Raw genomic sequence first — 19,334 nt, forward strand, 5'->3', positions numbered from 1 at the left:
TATAAGCCAGGCCAGCCTCCTACAGACCTTGAACCACCCAATGTTAAAGTTGCTTAGCTAGAATTTTCTACAATGTTCCGGTAGACAGGAGATGATGAAGTCAGTTTGATACAATTATGTGTAGAGTAGGCTGAGTGTACTTTCCCAGGACTTGAACAATGAGAGCACTGACTGAAGAGCAACATGCAACATTTTCGATACCTGAAGAGCCGGATGATGAAGATATCGTAGAGTGGACCAATCCATGAACGGAGAAAGATGAAAATTGAGAACTCCGATATGTAGAATAAAATGTATTGGGCAACGTCGCATATGGAAGACTAATTGACCAATTAGAAATTAGGGGGATGGACTGGAAAACTAGAATAAAAAGTCATGGCAAAGGGCTAAAACTTCAGTTGCAGGAGATGCGAGGGGCGAATTGATGACGTCGGGAGACGCGGCTCGAGATTCTGTCATTGGCTCATGCTCTTGAGAGCCTGATGCGTTGCTGATCTATTGATGACCTGAAGACAAAGACTGACTTTGTTGCTGATCCATTCCGTGGATAGGTAGCTATGACAATGGTACTGTCTAACTTTGTGCCTTTTCTTCTAGGTACCAACTGCGCTGTTTTATAGTTTTTCTTCTAGCTAGACGTTTTCCAAATTCATGTTTTCTAAATTGTTTTCGCATGAAGTCCCACATGCTGATGCTAATCTGGGTTAGGTAGGGTTCCTAAGGATGACTTTGACAATGACAAATGATTGACGGACTGTTGCTGAACTCTGCTGTTAATGTCGTTATATACATCTTTGTTGACTTACGCTGAAGCTTTTGAGCACAGGTTTTCTCAAATTCTGATTAGATTGTGTTATTGGTGGTTGCTAATAAACTAATTCTAGGCTGAATGAATAAAGTTTGAGTTAACCGAATGCATTAGAATTGTAATTAATAGGGAAATAAAAATTGTTAAACACTTTGAGTTGTGGTTATTCATGAAATGTTGCTATATTTGTCTAATAACTAATGATTCTCTTGGTGTTTATTGATTGAGTACATTGGTTATTGATGAGATTAATCACTACGTGGCTAGGATATTCCATGCGATCCAAAAGGTTAATCGACCTAAACGCGTCTCCTTGTAAGTTTACTTATTAAGGACCAGGCACGTTAACAGGAGTATCAGTAGCAATTTGCTGGTGATGGCTTTAGTTAGTATTTTTATATCTCAGTTTATAAGTGACAAAGGGTGATAGGACTCACAACGACTGACAGGTTTAGGAAGCATGAATATTATAGTCTCACGCATGCTTGGTGGCACGTGTCCCGTGCCCAGCGCCTTTAGATAAATCGCCCGTAGCGTCAGCGCTAATAAATCTTTATATGAATTGGTCATTTTAGCCTGCAAGCAGTGGGAGCCAGGCACCTTGCCACTAGGCAGCCTCAGATGGCATATTTTATTTCATCCATAATGTGCAAGAGAATCAGAAACTCAGCTGCACAAGCCAAGCAAAAGCAGTGTTTTCCAAGTATTCATGTACTTGTTCACAGGTGCCCTCAAATTTAGAGGCATAGCAGTCAGTAGAATAGTTGTGGAACACCTCTTGTATTTCCGCAGCTTTGTAATGTGTTTGTCCGCCCTTGTGCATGATTTGAGGTATGTCATTCCTGCCCCAAGGTTTCTTAATAGTGACAGCAAGAGCTTTCCCAGGTCTCTCGCCCGCAGCACACGCGCTGGCCTAGGCATATTTGTCTAGGTTTGTCAACTTCAGTAATATTTTGTTTGCGTTTTTCCATGTTTTGGGTACCTTCGGTGCTCCTAAATTTCCCTTCTAGCTCTTTTATCTTCCTTTCTGATTTCACCATGTTGTCGCAGTGCGTGAAGTACCCCATGTTGCCTATGTTGTGTTATTCGGCTATGTAGAATCCATTATCACCCGGGAGGATATCCTGGCCTAGCCAAACAGTGGCTAAACATTCGGCCAAGCAGAACGGTACCCCTTAGCACCGCCTTGAAAGCTAGTGTGTGTTGTGACTGACCCCCCCTGTTTTCCATGAAATAATTTTGCATGTCGACACATTTCGTCCCGAAAATGGGTGCCCAAGGACAAATTAAGCAATGTAATGAGGGGTTTAACATTGTGTTAAAATCCCCTCCACAGATAACTGACTTGGGGCCAGCTCCTGAACCTTCCCCCAGAGTTAGGGTGACCACTTGGCATTGAGGCAAATTCTAGACAGGACTGTAAAAACATCAGGACAAAGGGTCAAATTTTAGGACAAAGGGTCAAAATTCAGCACAAAAATTCAAGAACAAATGTCAGTTTTACAGACACACACACGAGAGGCCATGCCTCAATATGTTGTCAGTGCATTTATTTACTCTTTTTTAACATAGCACTATTTATTTACTGTGGACTTTTTGTGATTGCCTCCTGGTATGCTACATTCAGGTGTCACATTACGTGCTTGTTCAGTAGCGTAGGCCAATCACAAAGGCCATCACCCCTACCCAAATCTACCCAATCTTTCTTGAAGAGAAAGTAACAGCGAAATTTTGATTATGTTTCTGAACATTTTAAACCCCCTGGTAAACAGTTTGGGAAACATTAAGGTAATTAACCTTATGCTAGTTTAAACAAATTGAACAAAAACATCTGGCTTACCCCAACCGCCCATGGACTTTCAACCTAAAACAAAAAAAATATGAGAGTATGGCAGATGGTGTGGCCGACTGTCTCACATCTAATGTCAGGATGTGAGGTGCCCACAACTTGTCTGTAGTCTCACAGCACTAGAGTGTATGTCTGGGACTCTACATTTATCTCAGAAATGGGAGCCCGGACTACCAATCAAAGATAATAAAAGAGGAGGATGAAATTGAGATCAAATGGGAGATCCACGGCAAGTGATTCAAAGGGTTGTTGTTCAGAACTGGATAAATAAGGAAGAGAAGAACAAGGTGGGACAACTCCTTAAATCAGACAAGAATGGCCCACCATGACTATCGGAAGTGGTTGAAAAAGCAACATCGATCAACCTCGCCAAACTCTTCTGAGGCAATGGTCCGCTGTTCATGCTTGTGAAGGGTGAGCAGGGGCCAGACCGCTTGCAAGGTTGCGCAAGGCAATTGCCCGTTTGTCCATGTCTTGAAATGGTTTTGAAATTGAGCAAAAGCCAAACTAGTGATCTGGGTTATCCCTAAGTGTCAAGCACACATAAAATCTTCAAACTACTTGGGATGTAAAATGCACAAACAAACTAAAAAAGTTAAAATGTAATTAGTGTTTCTTTGACATATGGCACTGTATTTCCCTTTTTATACTATTAGATCTCAGATTGAACTAGGAACCAGTTACCTTTCACTACCTAGTGATTAATATTTACCCTTCTTCCACTGATTTGCAGGACGGAAATCTCGGCAGAGCATCATGGTCCCTCCAAGCCCAGTTTGCTTTTTGGTCTTCTCTTCTGCTTTCTGTAGTGGGCCATGTGGCACTAGTGAAGATGGTGTCCTACCCCAATGATAGTATTATTTTGCAAACGGTCCCCTGCTCGTCCTTCATTCCTTCTTCAGACATGCCACACATCTGATTTGGTCGCTGTGGCGCTGTCGGGTTGCTCTTTCCACTCTGCAGCTACCTGTGACTGCGGGTGGATTAGGTCTTCTGGACTTAGAATGCTATTATTCAGCTGCACAGGTCCAATGGGTGGCTTGCTGGCTTTCTGCCTACCTCCCTGCATGAGATGGGGTTTATCAGTAAAGACTTTTAAGGAAGGCTTAATGCACTGCTCATTGTTTCCTACTGACCATTCTACGGATCACCATCCGAGGTTATCATGCACAGTTTTCTCTTGCCTTGCTAAAATCTGTAAACTCACTGACACAAAGAAACCCTGTGCTCCTGCACTACCTTTGCTAAGCCTTCCCACTCGCACAGGATAGCTGTGCTCAGAGCAAGTCCATCAGTGTCATGCTGCAGGTATCTTAAAATTGGGGGATTTGTTTATGGACGGTGAGCTACTAAATTTACAAACCCTTGTGGCAGACTACTATCTTCAACCAAGTCAACTCTTTACTTACAGCCACCTTAAATAATCATTAAATGCCCTATTTCATGTCTGCCACCTAGCACTAACCCTACAAGAGGTGTGCCAGAAGCTCTACACCTTAGGGACTGGTGGCAAACTGATAGAATGGGTGTACAGACCTTTCCTGCAACATGGAAACCACTCCAGGTCTTCTCGTCATACTACCAGGGTGATTGATTTGGCCAAACCTCTGCAAGATACAGACTGGACTCAAATACTGGACTTTCCCCGCAAAGTATCCCACGGCTGTCATTTTAAGTACATTCATAGTACATTCAAGTCAGTTTAGGAGTTTACAACGCTATCAGCTCTAACTCGAGCAAACACAAGACCCATTGCATTGCAAATGCTTGTTTTCTTTCTAGCTAGTTGCAGTGCTATGCCCCAGTGCTATGATGGGCCTGGCTGGTGCACCACAGGGAGGAGGGATCACAAGCAGTGGTGTGCTCTCTCCACAGTTAACAATTTGGAAAAACTGTCTGCTCCAGATAGTGTCACCAACCAACATTTCCTCCACAAACACCTTATTTTTTCTTGGGGCAGTTGACTCTGCCACCCCCATTATTTGCAGGTTGTTTCTTCTGGAACATGCTTCAAAATCCTAATTCTTGACTTTAATGAGGGATATGTATTTTTCCAAGTGAAGGAGTTTTTCATTGCCATTTGGTTGTTAGGCTTCCATGTTGGTGATTCTTTGTTCTAGGGTGACCAGGCGTCCCGGTTTTGCCTGGACAGTCCAAAGGCCTGTCCTGGTGTCCTGACACTTTTTGTCAAAATAAAAACATGTTGTAGTTTTTTTTAGAAAGGGTTGGATGAACGTGCACATCGATCACAGAGTTGTGAGGCTCATGTTTCATCCGACCGCTTATCACACCAGAGACACAATTTAACATTTGCAGTCACCAGCTGTGCTGCCTGTTTTATTCAACCAGCACAGCAGGATTTAATGAGGGGTGAATGAGGTCTGCAAAGTCCATAAGCCAGGGCTTCGCTCATCAACAGTCAGACCCTGGAGCTTTTGACAGCAATGTGGGAGTAGACTGGGGGGGGGCTTTTTATATATATATAATATATCGCTGAATGGCATGTCAATGTTTAGTTCTATTTCTATGTTTGTGCCTGTCCCGGTTTTTGGTTCGGAAAATCTGGTCACCCTGCTTTGTTCGGCTTTTGATATGCGGCTATCATGCTTCTTTGTATTATGTGAGTGATATTGTCCAAGCACGTAGCCAGAGTGTCTGTCTTATTATCTATGGATGTGAAATTGAGTTGTATCTTGCTAAGCAGTGCTTCCATACCAACCCCTTCGTCATCAGACTTGTGATCACCCTGAAGTGACAAATGCTGTTCAGTCACGAAGTCCTTCCGCCTGCCTGTCTGCACTCGTTTGGGCCCTCCCAATTACCCATCATAGAGTACTAAAGGCAGGGCAGCACAACATATACCTTTTTAGGCCACACTGCCTCAACCCCTTGCCAAATCCCAGACCATTTATAGTGATCTGAATCCCAGAGATCCGTTTTATCCCATGGACACTCAGGGCGTCTGAGCAGTCCCAGCTCCGCTCGCTCTTCGTCTATTAGGGGCCAAGTCCAGCAGCACTGATAAGTGTTGCACGCCGCACTCAAACATTAGCCCAACATGGTTTCTCTACCGCAGACAACTGCAGGTCGAAAGTGGTAGTGGTGTGGGGTTGGGGGGGTTTGGTGCAGTCCTTCCTCTGCCGTCATAGGAAAGCGCCTCTTCCCTCGGCAGGTCAACTGTGCAAAGACAGAGCCTGACGGGTCACTGAGGGTATATATGTGCCTCTCCGCTCCGGATGAACACCATTCTCTGGCCGCTATCTGCGTCAGTGCCAACATTCAGGGAGAGTGTTATCTTCTCAGCGCTGTGACCCTCTGCGCTGCACCTGTCACACAGCACGTCTTGTAGTCAGTCTGGAGGGGGGCGTTGTCAGAATCACCTTGCATCTCCTCTATCCCACCGCTGAACTCTAGCCATCCCCCAGTGCACCACCTAACTTGCAAAATCATGTGAGAACACCCCGCAGCTCCGTTCTTCGAACATCGATCTTGGTGAAGGCCAATTCCCCACCCTGCTTGATGCGAATGGGTCGATGTGACCACAACGGTCCCGACCCAGCCAGGCCTCATCTGCGAGGCTGCCACCCATGCTGTGTATCACATGGGTGGCCAAATTAGTATTTTCCCATACACCCCACTCCTTCGTGCCGATTATTCACCTCAACTCCCGTTAACCCCCGCACCCCTCCCGGGTCACAAACATGTCTTCACAACCCTTAAACATGCTGCTGTACCACAAGATCCCGGTCCCTTAATCTCCTGTTCTTTCATTTGAATGCCTTCCTTTTGACCTAAGAGGTGCCACTTACCCGAGCATGTCAAGCAAAACCATGAAAATTCGCCTCCTTGAACAAAGTCCCTTATTCTCCCCTTCCCAAGGTCAATATCACATGTTGGGTGTAACATGAACTTTTCATGAACTGAAATGTATAACGCTTGGTTTAAGTGCTGCTATTGTCTTTAAGGTTTTGCTTTTCATCCTTCTGTTCTAAAAGTTCTTTAAACAAATGCTAGCAGAAATCTGTCTTCCTGTGTGAGAGACAAACATGTTAGTGTACCAAATGCCCTTCATCTGATAGCGGTTGGTGTAACTTGTCAAATTCCTTCTCTATAGAAAGAAATCCTGAGTATCCCGAATCTCGAAGTCCAAGAAGGCTCTGTAGAAGATCTTCTCATTTCCGAACTACAACCACAGCTTCCAGGCAAATACAAAGTAACAGGAGTCATTGTGGGTATGCCTTAAATCACTTCCTGGGCCGAGACCCTGTTTTGCTTTTCTGTGATTTGACCTTTTGAATCAGAGTACGTTGTTGGAAAGTTATAGTGCAGTGTGATATTGTTTTTCCAATACAGCTGATGGAAGCCTCATTGAAGCGGGGAGTGTGGTCCTGACTAATGGCACTTTTCTTCGTGGGATGGTTGGAATTGGCCTGACACTGCACCCAGCTGGACGTATGGGAGAACAGCCCTCACTTGGATTGGCGCATACCCTGGAGAACTTAGGATTCATTGTAGGGAGGCTAAAAACCGGGACCCCTCCACGCATTGCTAAGGACTCGGTCGACTTTAGTGTTCTGGAAAGGCACACTGCTGATAACCCCGCAGTTCCATTCAGTTTCCTGAACGACTCGGTGTGGATTCAGGTAGGAGACGTTCCTGGTAAGCACTTATCACAATAGTTGTAAGTCTACATAGAAAGTGAGCCTGTGAGGATGTCAACAGACGCATTTTGTCAGAAAAGCAAGCTGGAATCTGTGGGCGGGTGTTGAAATAGAAGAAAATAGACTTTGTAGTGGGTTGCTTGACCAGTCATGGTGGAGTGTGACTGAATGTACGGATTGCCGAATGGTCACTTGGAGCAGTGGGTCCTCGGTAAAAGGGCAGTTGCACAAAAGACTGGCATTTAGCGGGCAGGTTCTTACATGTGAGAGAACAGTGTCACAGAGGTTCCATTAAATCGGGAACAGTGACAGCATGTTTTCTTCCTTTGTATTAAGAAACATTTGCATTAGGGATGGTATTGGTTAGGGGCAATTAAATGGGCCCTGTGTGTGAACAGAAAGTCACTTATAATCCTCTGTGGGAGGGTGCAGTAGAAAAGACCTTTTGAGAGTAGGAGCAGTGGCACAAGATTCTGCATGTCGGGTGTGTTTTAGGGGTCCTGTTTGGTGAGGGGGAAGTGGCCTCTAGAATAGACGAAAGCATTGGGTTCCCCTGAAAAATGTGAGTGGCTTCATATCTCATGTGGTGCATCTGCCCAGCAGTGAGCATTTAATCCCCTTCTCTCACCCCCCCCCCCCCCCAATAAAAACCCTCCTTTAAAACTACTTTAAGGTTCCCAACAAATTATTTCTTCTCAAATGGTATTGGCAGATGTTAAAACACACTTTTCTTTTGCCACTTACCAAAAGTTAAAAAAAAGCACAGCTTGTGACTTTTATACACCGACCTTCAACTTCTTTAATAGATGTTAAAAAAAAGGATATCAAGCTGAAATAATCGCTGCCAGAAAGTAGCCTCTTTCTAGCATGGTTACCGCCACTTTTGGCCGGTTTGTGAGTGTGTGTCTCAGTGTGTTTTTACTGTGTCACTTGGATCCTGCTAGCCAGGACCCCAGTGCTCATAGATAAAAACCTACATGTCATTGTGTTTTGCCTGTCTCACTGGGATCCTGCTAGCCAGGACCCCAATGCTCATGGTTTGTGGCCCAATGTGTGTTTCGTCAGTAGTGCTTAACTGTGTCACTAAGGCTCTGCTAACCAGAACCTCAGTGCTTATGCTCTCTCTGCTTTTAAGTTGGTCACTGTAGGCTAGTGACTTCATTTACCAATTTCAATTGGCACACTGGTCTCCCCTTATAAGTCCTTAGATTATGGTACCTAGGTACCCAGGGCATTTGGGATTCCAGGAGATCCTTATGGGCTGCGTCATTTCTTTTGCCACCCATAAGGAGCTCAGACAAACCCTTTCACAGGACTGCCACTGCAGCCTGCGTGAAATAGTGCACACATTATTTCACAGCCATTTTCACTGCACTTACGTAACTTATAAGTCACCTATATGTCTAACCTTCATTTAATGAAGGCTAGGTGCAAAGTTACTAAGTGTGAGGGCACCCTTGCACTAGCAAAGGTCACCCCACATAGTTCAGGGCCAATTCCCGGAATTTGTGAGAGCAGGGATGCCATTACACATGTGCACTACATATAGGTCAATACCTATATGTAGCTTCACAATGGTAACCCCGAATATGGCCATGTAAGGTGTCTAAGATCATGGAATTGTCCCCCCCCATTCCAAATCTGGTATTGGGGAGCCCGTTCCATGCATCCTGGGGGCTCCACCATGGACCCCCAGTACTGCCAGACCAGCTCTCTGAGTCTTGTAATGCAGCTACAGCTGCTGTCACCTCACAGGCAGGGTTCTGCCCTCCTGGGGTCTGAGGAGCTCAGTCTCAGGAAGGCAGAACAAAGCATTTCCTTTGGGAGGAAGGTGTTACACCCTCTCCCTTTGGAAATTGTTGTAACCAGCTGGGGAGGGTTAGCCTCCCTAAGCCTCTGGAAATGCTTTGAAGGGCAGAGATGGTGCCCTCCTTGCATAAAGCAGTCTACACCTGTTCAGGGACCACTTGTCCTTGCTCTGGAGGGAAACTGGACAAAGGAAAGGCGAGTGACCACTCCCCTGCCCATCACCACCCTAGGGGTGGTGCCCAGAGCTCCTCCAGTGTGTCCCGACATACATTTAGGGTCTCTCCTGTGGGTTTTCTTCAGATTATACTTGCAAGTTTCCAGCAGGAATCTTCTGCAACTACTACTTCATCCTCTGACCTTGGATCAACTGCAGCCTACTCCAGGATCCGCTGTAACAGCAACAAAGTATCCACAAGGGATACTTTTCTTCTGCAACTTCAGCTCCAGCCAGCAACTGCAATGGTGTGCAGGCTCTGAGGACCCCCTGTATTCACCCTGCACCCGAAGGACCGAATAAATCTCCTGTGGGGTGACGGAGTCACTCCCCTGCTCACGCAGGCACCTTCTAAGTCAACGACCGGTCCTCTTGGACTCCTCTCTTGACGACGAGCGTGCTCCTTGGAACACAGAGCGTGGACCCCATCGACACAGACTGTCCTGAGGTCCTGCTGTCGCAATTTGGAGGAGGTAAGACCTTGCCTTCCCCCAGAACTACAGTACCCCTGTGCACCACGTCGTCTTCACCTCCTGAGACCTCTGTGCACTATTTGCAGAATTCCTTCATTTAAAGCCTGGCCCAGGTCCCCAGCACTCTATCCTGCGACGCTCAACTAGCTGAGTTGATCTCCAGCAGCGTGGGACCTTCCTTTGTAGTGCTGCAGCAACCGCATTTTGCACCTCCTTTGTCCCCATGTTCTGGGACACCCGTGGGTGCTATCTGGTGCTCTGAGGGCTCTCTGAAGTGCTGAGAGCCCCCTCTTCCTCCTCACACAGAGTTGAGGCCCCCAGGTCCCTCCTGGATCCAGATAGCGCCTTCTTGATGCAAAACGCGGCTTTGCTGGAATCAAGGTTGTTAGAGGAATCCAGCGCAGAAACTCGCCTGCATCCACCTTCACAACATGGGATATCGAGTGCATCACGCAGGAACCCGCTGACACCTTCCTGGGGTGCATTTCTTCAGTCTTCGTCCAACCGGGGACTCTTCTTTTGCACCCTCTTCTAGGTTGGCAGGGGCTCCGGTCCTTCCTGGAACTTCTTTCGACTTCTGGACTTGGTCTCCTTCCTTTGCAGGTCTTCAGGTCCAGGAATCCACTGTTTGTTGTTTGCAGACGTGGTTGATCCTTGCAATAACTTCAGTCACGAGGTGTAGTGTGTCCTAAGGAAACTTGCAGTCCTTTACTCCTGCTTTTCTGGGCTCTGGGGTGGGGTAATTTACTTACCTTTACTGTATTCTTACTCTCCCAGTGATTCTGCTCACACTACACTTGTCTAGGGGGGAATTCGTGATTCACATTTCACTTTCTTAGTATATGGTTTGTGTTACCCCAAGACCTATTTCCTCCCATTGCATTCTATAGCATTTCCTATTGTTTGCAGTATCCTGTGTCTAATTACTTACCCTATTTTGGTGTCTAGTGTATATATTGTGTATAATACCTACCTCCAGAAGGAATATTGCCTCAAAGATATTTTTGGTACTGTGTCACCCAAATAAACTACCTTTATTTTTGGTAACACTGAGTATTGTCTTTACTTGTGTGTAAGTACTGTGTAACTATGGTGGTATTGCAGGAGCTTTTCATGTCTTCTAGTTCAACCTACGCTGCTCTGCTATAGCTACCTCTATCAGCCTAATCTGCTAGAACACTAATATATTTCACTAATAAGAGATAACTGGACCTGGTATAAGTTGTAAGTACCCAAGGTACCCACTACCAGGACAGCCTCCTACACTGCATTAAATTTCACATTGTGAGAACGAAAAAGTAAATTCTTGCTCAATTTTTTAAGATGCGTACAGCTTTCTCACTGTATGGAATAGCAAAAATCACTTTTTAGCCTATCGTTTATATGTATAACACTTTAACGATCCTCCTGAAATCATACTTCAAAATAATTACCAAATCACAAAGGCCTTCTTCATCTGGAACGAAGTGTGATGAAATGTGTTGGCTGACTGGTGGTGAACTTGTATTGAAAGAGATGCGCGATGTAATGAAAGATGAAATACCGTTTACTGCTTTTTTATAAATATTGTAATTCTTATTTTAATATGATTTCAAGGAGACTGTTACGGTACTATACATATAAATTAAATTAACTAGGAACATATTTGTTGCTATTCTGTTGGAACTATTCTTACGGTTAGTCAGTAGTAACAATATTTATGATAGTGTTAGTGTCCTTTGTGAATGCTATTAGTTACATGTTTCGTGGCACTGGACTTTTTACAATGGCCAATCAGGATATCCTTTGAGAGTGCAGGTATAAAATATATTTGATAGTAAGCAACTGGAGGTGAGTGAGGTAAGTTAAGAGTAACTCTTGCTGTAAGCTTTTTTAATGATACTGAGTTAAAATGTATTCACATCCCTGAAAGTTAAGTTAGAAAGAAAATGATTCCTAATGGTTCACTGTCCACATTCCACCATACAACGAAGTCATTTATAAAATTACCCGTGGCTTTAGTAACCAGCCTTCATCAATTCACATTGAAAGGAATCTTCAACTTAATTTTTCTTCTCAGTTTCTCTAAGTATGATGTGTTTTCAGTTTTTAAAATTATATATGCACTTCGACTCAATTCAGGCACAAAATGCCCTTCATCAGGGAAAGTACTTAGTAACCATTTCAAATTGGTTTTAAGTCCACTTAATATATGGGATAAAGTATTCCTTGATGTACATCGTAAGGATACTGTAAATCAACTAGAAGTTCTGTGCCCATAGAGAGGAACAAACCTGAAGGCAGAGTTCTTTATAAGGGCCTGGAACTCCAAAATGCGTTGGACTATCCCTTTAACACACGGTAGAAGCAATGTTATTCCTTATATTATAGTTCATGGTCACAAACATCACTCTTCCCACAAACTGCTTAAATCCTGGGGGCGTGGCCAAGATGGCGGACATACTTCCTTGAGCTCCCGCACTCTCAGGGCCAACCTGCCAGACTCCTTGTTGCTGCTACTGCTGCAGGGCTTATCCACAGGTCCCCTTGAAGCTGGAGCTGCAGCGCGTCCCCTGGTGCCTGTGGCTTCTGCTAATTGACTGCTTGCTGTCCAGACTGGTGGGGACTCACTTCATGGCCTTGGTGCTTCGGCAAGGTCAATAACTTCCCTAACCTAAGGCGTACAGCTTGGTCATCTGGGTTGCCGGAGGCCATACTGCTGCTATGCCTGATGCCTTTTCCATGCCACTGACCTCTGAGAGGAGGAGGGTATGGCTTGGGCCGCATGGAGACACAGGCGGGCCTGGGCGCATGGGCATAGAGATGTGATGAGGGGAGTCACCTGAGTGACGCAGTACTTTGTTGGAGTCCAGCCTTACCTCCCTTGCCCACTGAATCTCCTACTGCTCTTAGCGTGGACTTTGCTGTGGCCTCCTTGTTGACCACATTGGGGCCGCTCAGGGCCTGAACTTTCCCCGGCCTCGCTGAGTTGGAGGTGCGGTGGGTCTGAGGGTCTGGCTATGCTTGGCCTGTGGAGTGGCCTGGGACACCGGAGTTGATGTGGGATGCCTGGGACTTGCTAACAGGGTCCAAGTCTCTTGCCCCCTCCCCCCCCAGGACTGGCATCATGGGGGGCTGTCAGTCTGCGTCTTGTATTGTGGACTGTGCTAGTCGATGTAGGACCCCAACTCCGGGGCAGTTAGGGGCACCTGTCACTCTCCATTGCCTACTCCCATGGGTCGCCTTTTTTGGGACACCTCCTAGCAGCCGAGAAGACCCCGATCCCTGGGGTAATTCCAGTGAGGCCTGACTGCTTCTGCTTCCCGGACCTACTCACAAAGGGCAAGTGGGTTAGTGCAATCCAGCTTCTCCTTGTGGGCATTGCTCAACTGGAGAGTGCTGGAGTTATCCTGTACAGAGCCCTGATCATTGTAAAGGGGTGTGGCATGCCAATAGCCCCACACCGAGGACATATTTTTTGGGGTCATGGACAACATATTTTCAATTTAATTTTGTCCTTTGGATAAGTAGGCCCAGCTCCCTACAGCACAAACCTTCAGTTGACAGTACCACATTATAGATCATTACATTATTCCACCATCTGGTTTTGGGCTCGGAGTGTTTCAAGTTGTTTTTCTTCGAAGAAGTCTTTTCGGAGTTACGGAATCGAGTGACTCCTCCTCTCGGTCATACTGCGCATGGGCATCAACTCCATTGTTAGATTGTTTTCTTTCCGCTGTCGGGTTTGGACGTGTTTCCTCTCACTCTGAGATTTCGAATTGGAAACTTTCGAAAACTACTTTAATGGTCGGTATTGTTTAGATCGCGTTTTCACCTCGCCTCGAACCGATAGTACTGTCGGAAATTAGATTTTGCCCTTCTGGGCGCGTATGCCCGACTCGGGCCTGTTTGGGCCTACCCCGTCAAAGCCTGATGGACCGGACTCCATTTCGATTTTGTCCTTGGGCCACGCTAAATTTCCCTACACAGATCAACAGCTTGTTAATAATCTGTGTCTTTCTCCCGATCACAAAGAAGAAGATTGTGAGGCCTGTCGATTGTTTCGATCCAAGAAGACCCTGCGTGATTGGAGAGCCAGAAGATTGGAAATGGCGTTGAAAAGTACAGAACATCTTGACATCATGGAGGAAGAACAGGTGCAGACAGCGGTCTCCATCCGAGAGACCGACTCCGAACAAGAATCAGAAGAAGATAGGCCTATCACTGCTGGACACCACAAGAGTATGTCTGCCCCTACGCCCACATATAAAAAAACATTGAAGGCCTTGGTTACACCACTGCCAGAGGGCCATGGTTCGACCCGATAAAAAACTCTCGTCGACCGACCTTCGGGTTCAGCACTGAAAAAGGCCACTCCTCCGTCGACATCAGAGTCGAGTATCTGTAAAGAGTTCTGCCTCGGACTCGAGTAAGCGTCCTCACTCCTCGGAGTCGAAGCCTCAACGCCCTGCTTCGGAGCCGAAACAACTGACTCCATTTTCGAGACCGAAAAAGCTTCCAACTTCGAAACCGAAAAAATCTTCTTATTCAGAAGAGCAAGGACTTTCGAGCCATCTCAAACAGAGTTTTAAATCACTGCATGAACAATCTTATAGACCTTCAGATGAGGACACTGAGATGCAGGTGGTTATGGATGAGAGACAATCCAGGATTCACATCCACAAAGAGACTGGCAGAATAGTTATTGCACCTCCTCTGCAAACCAAGAGGAAGCTGGCCTTTCAGGAGCAATTAGACACTGCTCAACCACCAGCAAAAATGTATAAACCGAAGGAGAAACCAGCACCTGCCCCTACTTCTCCTCCTCGTTCACCACAGCTTTCCTTTTCACCTTCACCCACTAGCCCACCTCCTTTACCTTCACCAACGCATTTGCAGTATTCACATGGTGATGGTGATACAGTGGATCCTTGGGATCTATACGACCCAGATCCTATTCCTGACAATGACCCTGACTTATACCCCTCCAAGCCTTCTCCACTAGAGGGCACTACTGCATACACTCAGGTTGTTTCCAGGGCAGCTGCTTACCATGGAGTACTTCTGCACACTGAACCCCTAGAAGAGGATTTCCTGTTTAACACTCTATCCTCCACCAACTCTAGATATCCGTGCCTCCCTATGTTACCTGATATGGTTAAACATGCAGATCAAATTTTTTGTGAATCAGTCAAAGCTAGAGTAATTACTCCGTGTTTTGACAAAAAATACAAACCTGCTCCTACAGACCCTGATTATATCACACACCAAGTTCCTCCAGACTCCGTGGTAGTGAGTGCGGCTAGCAAATGGGCTAATAGCCAATCATCAGGGGATGTTCCTCCCACTGATAAGGAGAGTAGGAAATTTGATGCTGCTGGCAAGAGAGTGGCCACACAGGTGGCCAACCAATGGAGAATTGCAAACTTGCAAGCCCTGATAGCAAGAGCCCACTGGGACGAGATGGAAGAACTCCTACAGCACCTCCCAAAGGAACATCAGAAAAGAGCACAGTAGATTGTAGAGGAGGGTCAGCAATAATCAGATACGTTCTGCCCTTGATGCCTTAGATACAGCAGCCAGAAATGTCAATACGGCCATTACTATACGACAACTTGCATGGCTACGTTCTTCTGGTTTTAAACCAGAAATCAAGCAGGCAGTACTCAACATGCCTTTTGTTAAAAAGCATTTGTTTGGCCCTTAAGTCGATACAGCCATAGAAAAACCGAGGAAAGACTCAGACACTGCCAAAGCAATGGGAGTATTATACACAACACCGTATAGAGGCTCCTTTCTCGTGCAACAGTTTAGAGGAGGATTCAACAATCCACCAAGGATTCTACCTCCCAGGCAAAGCAAGGACAACAGCAACAGCAATACCAGAGAAGGGGGATTTAGAGGGTCTTACAGAGGCCAATATTGTAGAAACAGAGGCAAGTTCTAAACCTCAAAACAAGCCACTACACCATCTAAACAGTGACTTACTTACCACCCCTCAACCCCACACCTCTCCTATGGGGGGGAAGACTGAAGCAGTTCCACTCACATTGGCAAAACATCACCACAAACCATTGGGTGTTTTCAATTATCCACAATGGCTATTGCCTAGAATTGATTTCTACCCCTCCAAACATTCCCCCACGTTACCACAGGCTGTCCCCAGAACACAATGTTCTATTACAAGAAGAAGTGCAATCACTACTACTAAAACAAGCAATAGAATTGGTCCCACATTATCAACAGGGAACAGGAGTATACTCACTATACTTCCTTATTCCCAAAAAGGATGGCACTCTCAGACCCATCCTAGACCTCAGATCTCTAAATCTATATATCCTGTCAGAACACTTTCACATGGTAACTCTGCAGGACGTCATTCCCCTATTACAAAAACAAGATTACATGACCGCATTAGACTTCAAAGATGCGTATTTCCATATACCCATCCATCCAGCTCACAGAAAATACCCCAGGTTTGTCATAACAGGAAAACATTATCAGTTAAAAGTTTTACCATTCGGCATAACAGCTCCAAGGGTATTCACAAAATGTCTAGCGGTAGTAGCAGCCTACCTAAGAAGACAACACATACATGTCTTTCCATATCTAGACGATTGGCTAATAAAATCAAGCAATTTTATACAATGCCAACAACACACTCAATACGTATTAGAGACCTTGCATTCACTAGGGTTCACTCAACTACCAAAAATCTCATCTTCAGTCAGCACAGGTATAACCTTATCTAGGTGCTATTTTAAATACGCAACGAGCACTAGCATATCCAAATACACAAAGGATACAAGCTTTCCAAAATCTCATACCACAAATACAGCCAAATCTACAATACACTGTAAGATTTATCATGAGAACCCTAGGAATGATGGCATCCTGCATAGCAATAGTACCACATGCAAGACTCAACATGAGGACACTACAACCGTGCCTCTCCCAACAATGGTCTCAAGCTCAGGGTCAATTGCAAGATCTAGTGTTGTTGGACTGCCAAAAGCAAAAGTCCCTTCAATAGTGGAATCTCAGCAATTTAATGAAGGGGTGGTCATTTCAAGACCCAGTACCTCAGACCACAAAAGCAACAGATGCATCAATAATAGGTTGGGGAGCTCATCTCAACAGCCTTACCATTTAAGGGGAATGGGATTCGAAACAAAGACATTTTTACATAAACCATTTAGAATTATTAGCTGTGTTCCTTGCCCTAAAAGCATTTCAACTCTTTCTCAAACACAAGATTGTTCTGATAAAAACAGACAGTATGACGACCACGTATTACCTCAAAAAAAGAGGCGGGTCATCTGTCCCTTTTAGCCCAAACAATATGGAAATGAGCAATCTACAATCACATTAATCTATTAGCAGAATACATTCCAGGAATACACAATCAGCTGGCGGATCTCCTAAGCAGGACCCACCAACAGACACACGAAATAGACTTATTTGCAACAAGTGAAAACACAAAATGCCAAAACTTCGCATCCAGACACCCACATCCTCTATCCAATGGCAATGCTCTATGGATCAACTGGTCAGGGATATTTGCTTATGCTTTTCCCCCACTCCCACTACTTCCCTTTCTGGTCAACAAACTATGTCAGACTTCTCTCACCATGATACTCATAGACCCAACGTGGGCACGACAACATTGGTACACCACACTTCTAAACCTGTCGGTAGTACCTCACTCCAAACTTCCAAACAGACTGGATTTGTTAACACAAAACAAAGGTCAAATCAGACATCCAAACCCCAGTGCTCTCAACTTAGCGATTTGGCTCCTGAAGTCATAGAATTTGCATACCTAAAACTTCCATTAGAATGCATGGAAGTTCTCAAGCAGGCACGTAAACCTACCACTAGACAATGTTATGCTAACAAATGGAAAAGATTTGTTTACTACTGTCAATCTAAAAAATACTGATCCACTTAGAGCATCAATGCACAACATTATATGCTATCATCTTCATTTGCAGAAATCAAATCTAGCTTTCTCATCCATTAAAATCCATCTTACTGCAATATCAGCATACTTGCAGACTATTCAACCCTGGTTGGAATTTACTAATCGATAGTCACAGGGTTCGATCTTTTCACTATGGAGATATCACAATCAATATATAGTTTTTTTAATGGCAGCCTCCATTATGCTTGGATCTACGAATATACAACCATTTCTGAGGTTCGACATAATTTTATTATTGTGTTACCACAAATGATTCTATTATGACTCCCTCTGTCGTCAATGGCTGCATAGTGCACCCTCCTACACTGTTTATGCCTCCTTGATGGCAACTTTCATTTCAGTATGATTGGGATATTTCCTATTTTCTATTATCTTTCTACAGACAGTCCTTTGGGATTACCATTTTGGGGGTACAGCTATTGATTGCCAGCCTTGTTTGACCACAGGTCCCCCTCTGTATTGGTATTTCACCATAGTATGGCTGCCATTTTTTGTTACAAAAACATCTCTACAATATGACCGCCACTATTTCCTATTCCTAACCCCATTACAAAATGACTGCCACTCTTTTACTGTTAGGGAATTCCTTCAAGATGGCCACCACTATTTCCTATTCCTAACCCCATTACAAAATGTCTGCCACTCTTTTACTGTTAGGGAATTCCTTCAAGATGGCCGCCGGTTTTCTCCAGTCCTCTTTCTAGCTTGATGCCCCACCACCAATTATAAACCCCTCTCCAGCTATGTCTCACTTTTTCTGGGACGCGGAGCAGGGGTAGGTTATCCACCTGATGGCCACACAAGCGGGGTAAGTCCTATGTTACCTTTCTTTAAGGTGCAGAAGAGTAACTATCTATTTTGCAGACCCCTTTCTTTGCCCCTCTTGATCCTTGGTGGGAGCTGTCATTAAACATTGGACACTACTATGACCCTGTGTCCTTATTATTAATACTATTGGTGTACATTATTGGACTGGAGATTGTCTGCACTACACACATTTTTTGGACATGTTTGACTCGTGATTTAAGATTATTTTGACAATTTGAATTGACTAACAATATTCCACATAGTTATGGTGATTACCTGTGTCCTCATACTTAGGACTTTCTGTTATTGGACATGTTTGAGCCATGATTTAAGTTTGTCCTGAATAGTTTGAATGGATTTATAATCCTTGAGATATTTATACTTGTTATGTATGACATGTCATCTATATCTGTACTTACTTGACTATACAAGCCTGGACCACTGATGCTTATCGCTATCCCGATGGGGCCCATCCTTTAATACAAGGAGGGTAAGGATTCATCCTCTGAATTGAGAGGAGTCTGTTTGATTTATATTTCACTGTGTGATACACTGCACATTAGGGTTTCTCACCGGAATGAGCTCACTGTGCACATGGTTATATTTGTATTTTGAGTCTGTTTTTTTGCTCTTTGTAGGTTTTTGTGGTACGAAGAAATCCCGTATTGGGTTATAAATTGGGGGTTAGGTAAGTTTTTTGTTTTTTGGTCCTGACGAATCGCATCGATCTTAACAGACATTTTTTGCGAG

The 19,334-nt window shown here is 44.8% G+C and overlaps 1 protein-coding gene across 11 annotated transcripts in view; it reads left to right on the plus strand.

Moving 5' to 3' along the window:
* Positions 1 to 19,334, plus strand: part of MTO1 (mitochondrial tRNA translation optimization 1) — a 1,525,874-nt gene that overhangs the window by 203,089 nt on the left and 1,303,451 nt on the right. For all 11 annotated transcript variants that reach the window (XR_011205509.1, XR_011205508.1, XM_069243966.1 and 8 more), the window contains 2 exons: positions 6,772 to 6,889; positions 7,011 to 7,300. Coding sequence is in view for 9 of the 11 variants with exons in the window: in XM_069243966.1 (XP_069100067.1) it covers positions 6,772 to 6,889; positions 7,011 to 7,300 (408 nt within the window). In the remaining 2 variants the exon portion in view is untranslated. The remainder of the gene's footprint in view (positions 1 to 6,771; positions 6,890 to 7,010; positions 7,301 to 19,334) is intronic.

This window comes from Pleurodeles waltl, chromosome 7 (genome assembly GCF_031143425.1).
Source record: "Pleurodeles waltl isolate 20211129_DDA chromosome 7, aPleWal1.hap1.20221129, whole genome shotgun sequence".
Classification (NCBI taxonomy): Eukaryota; Metazoa; Chordata; class Amphibia; order Caudata; family Salamandridae; genus Pleurodeles; species Pleurodeles waltl.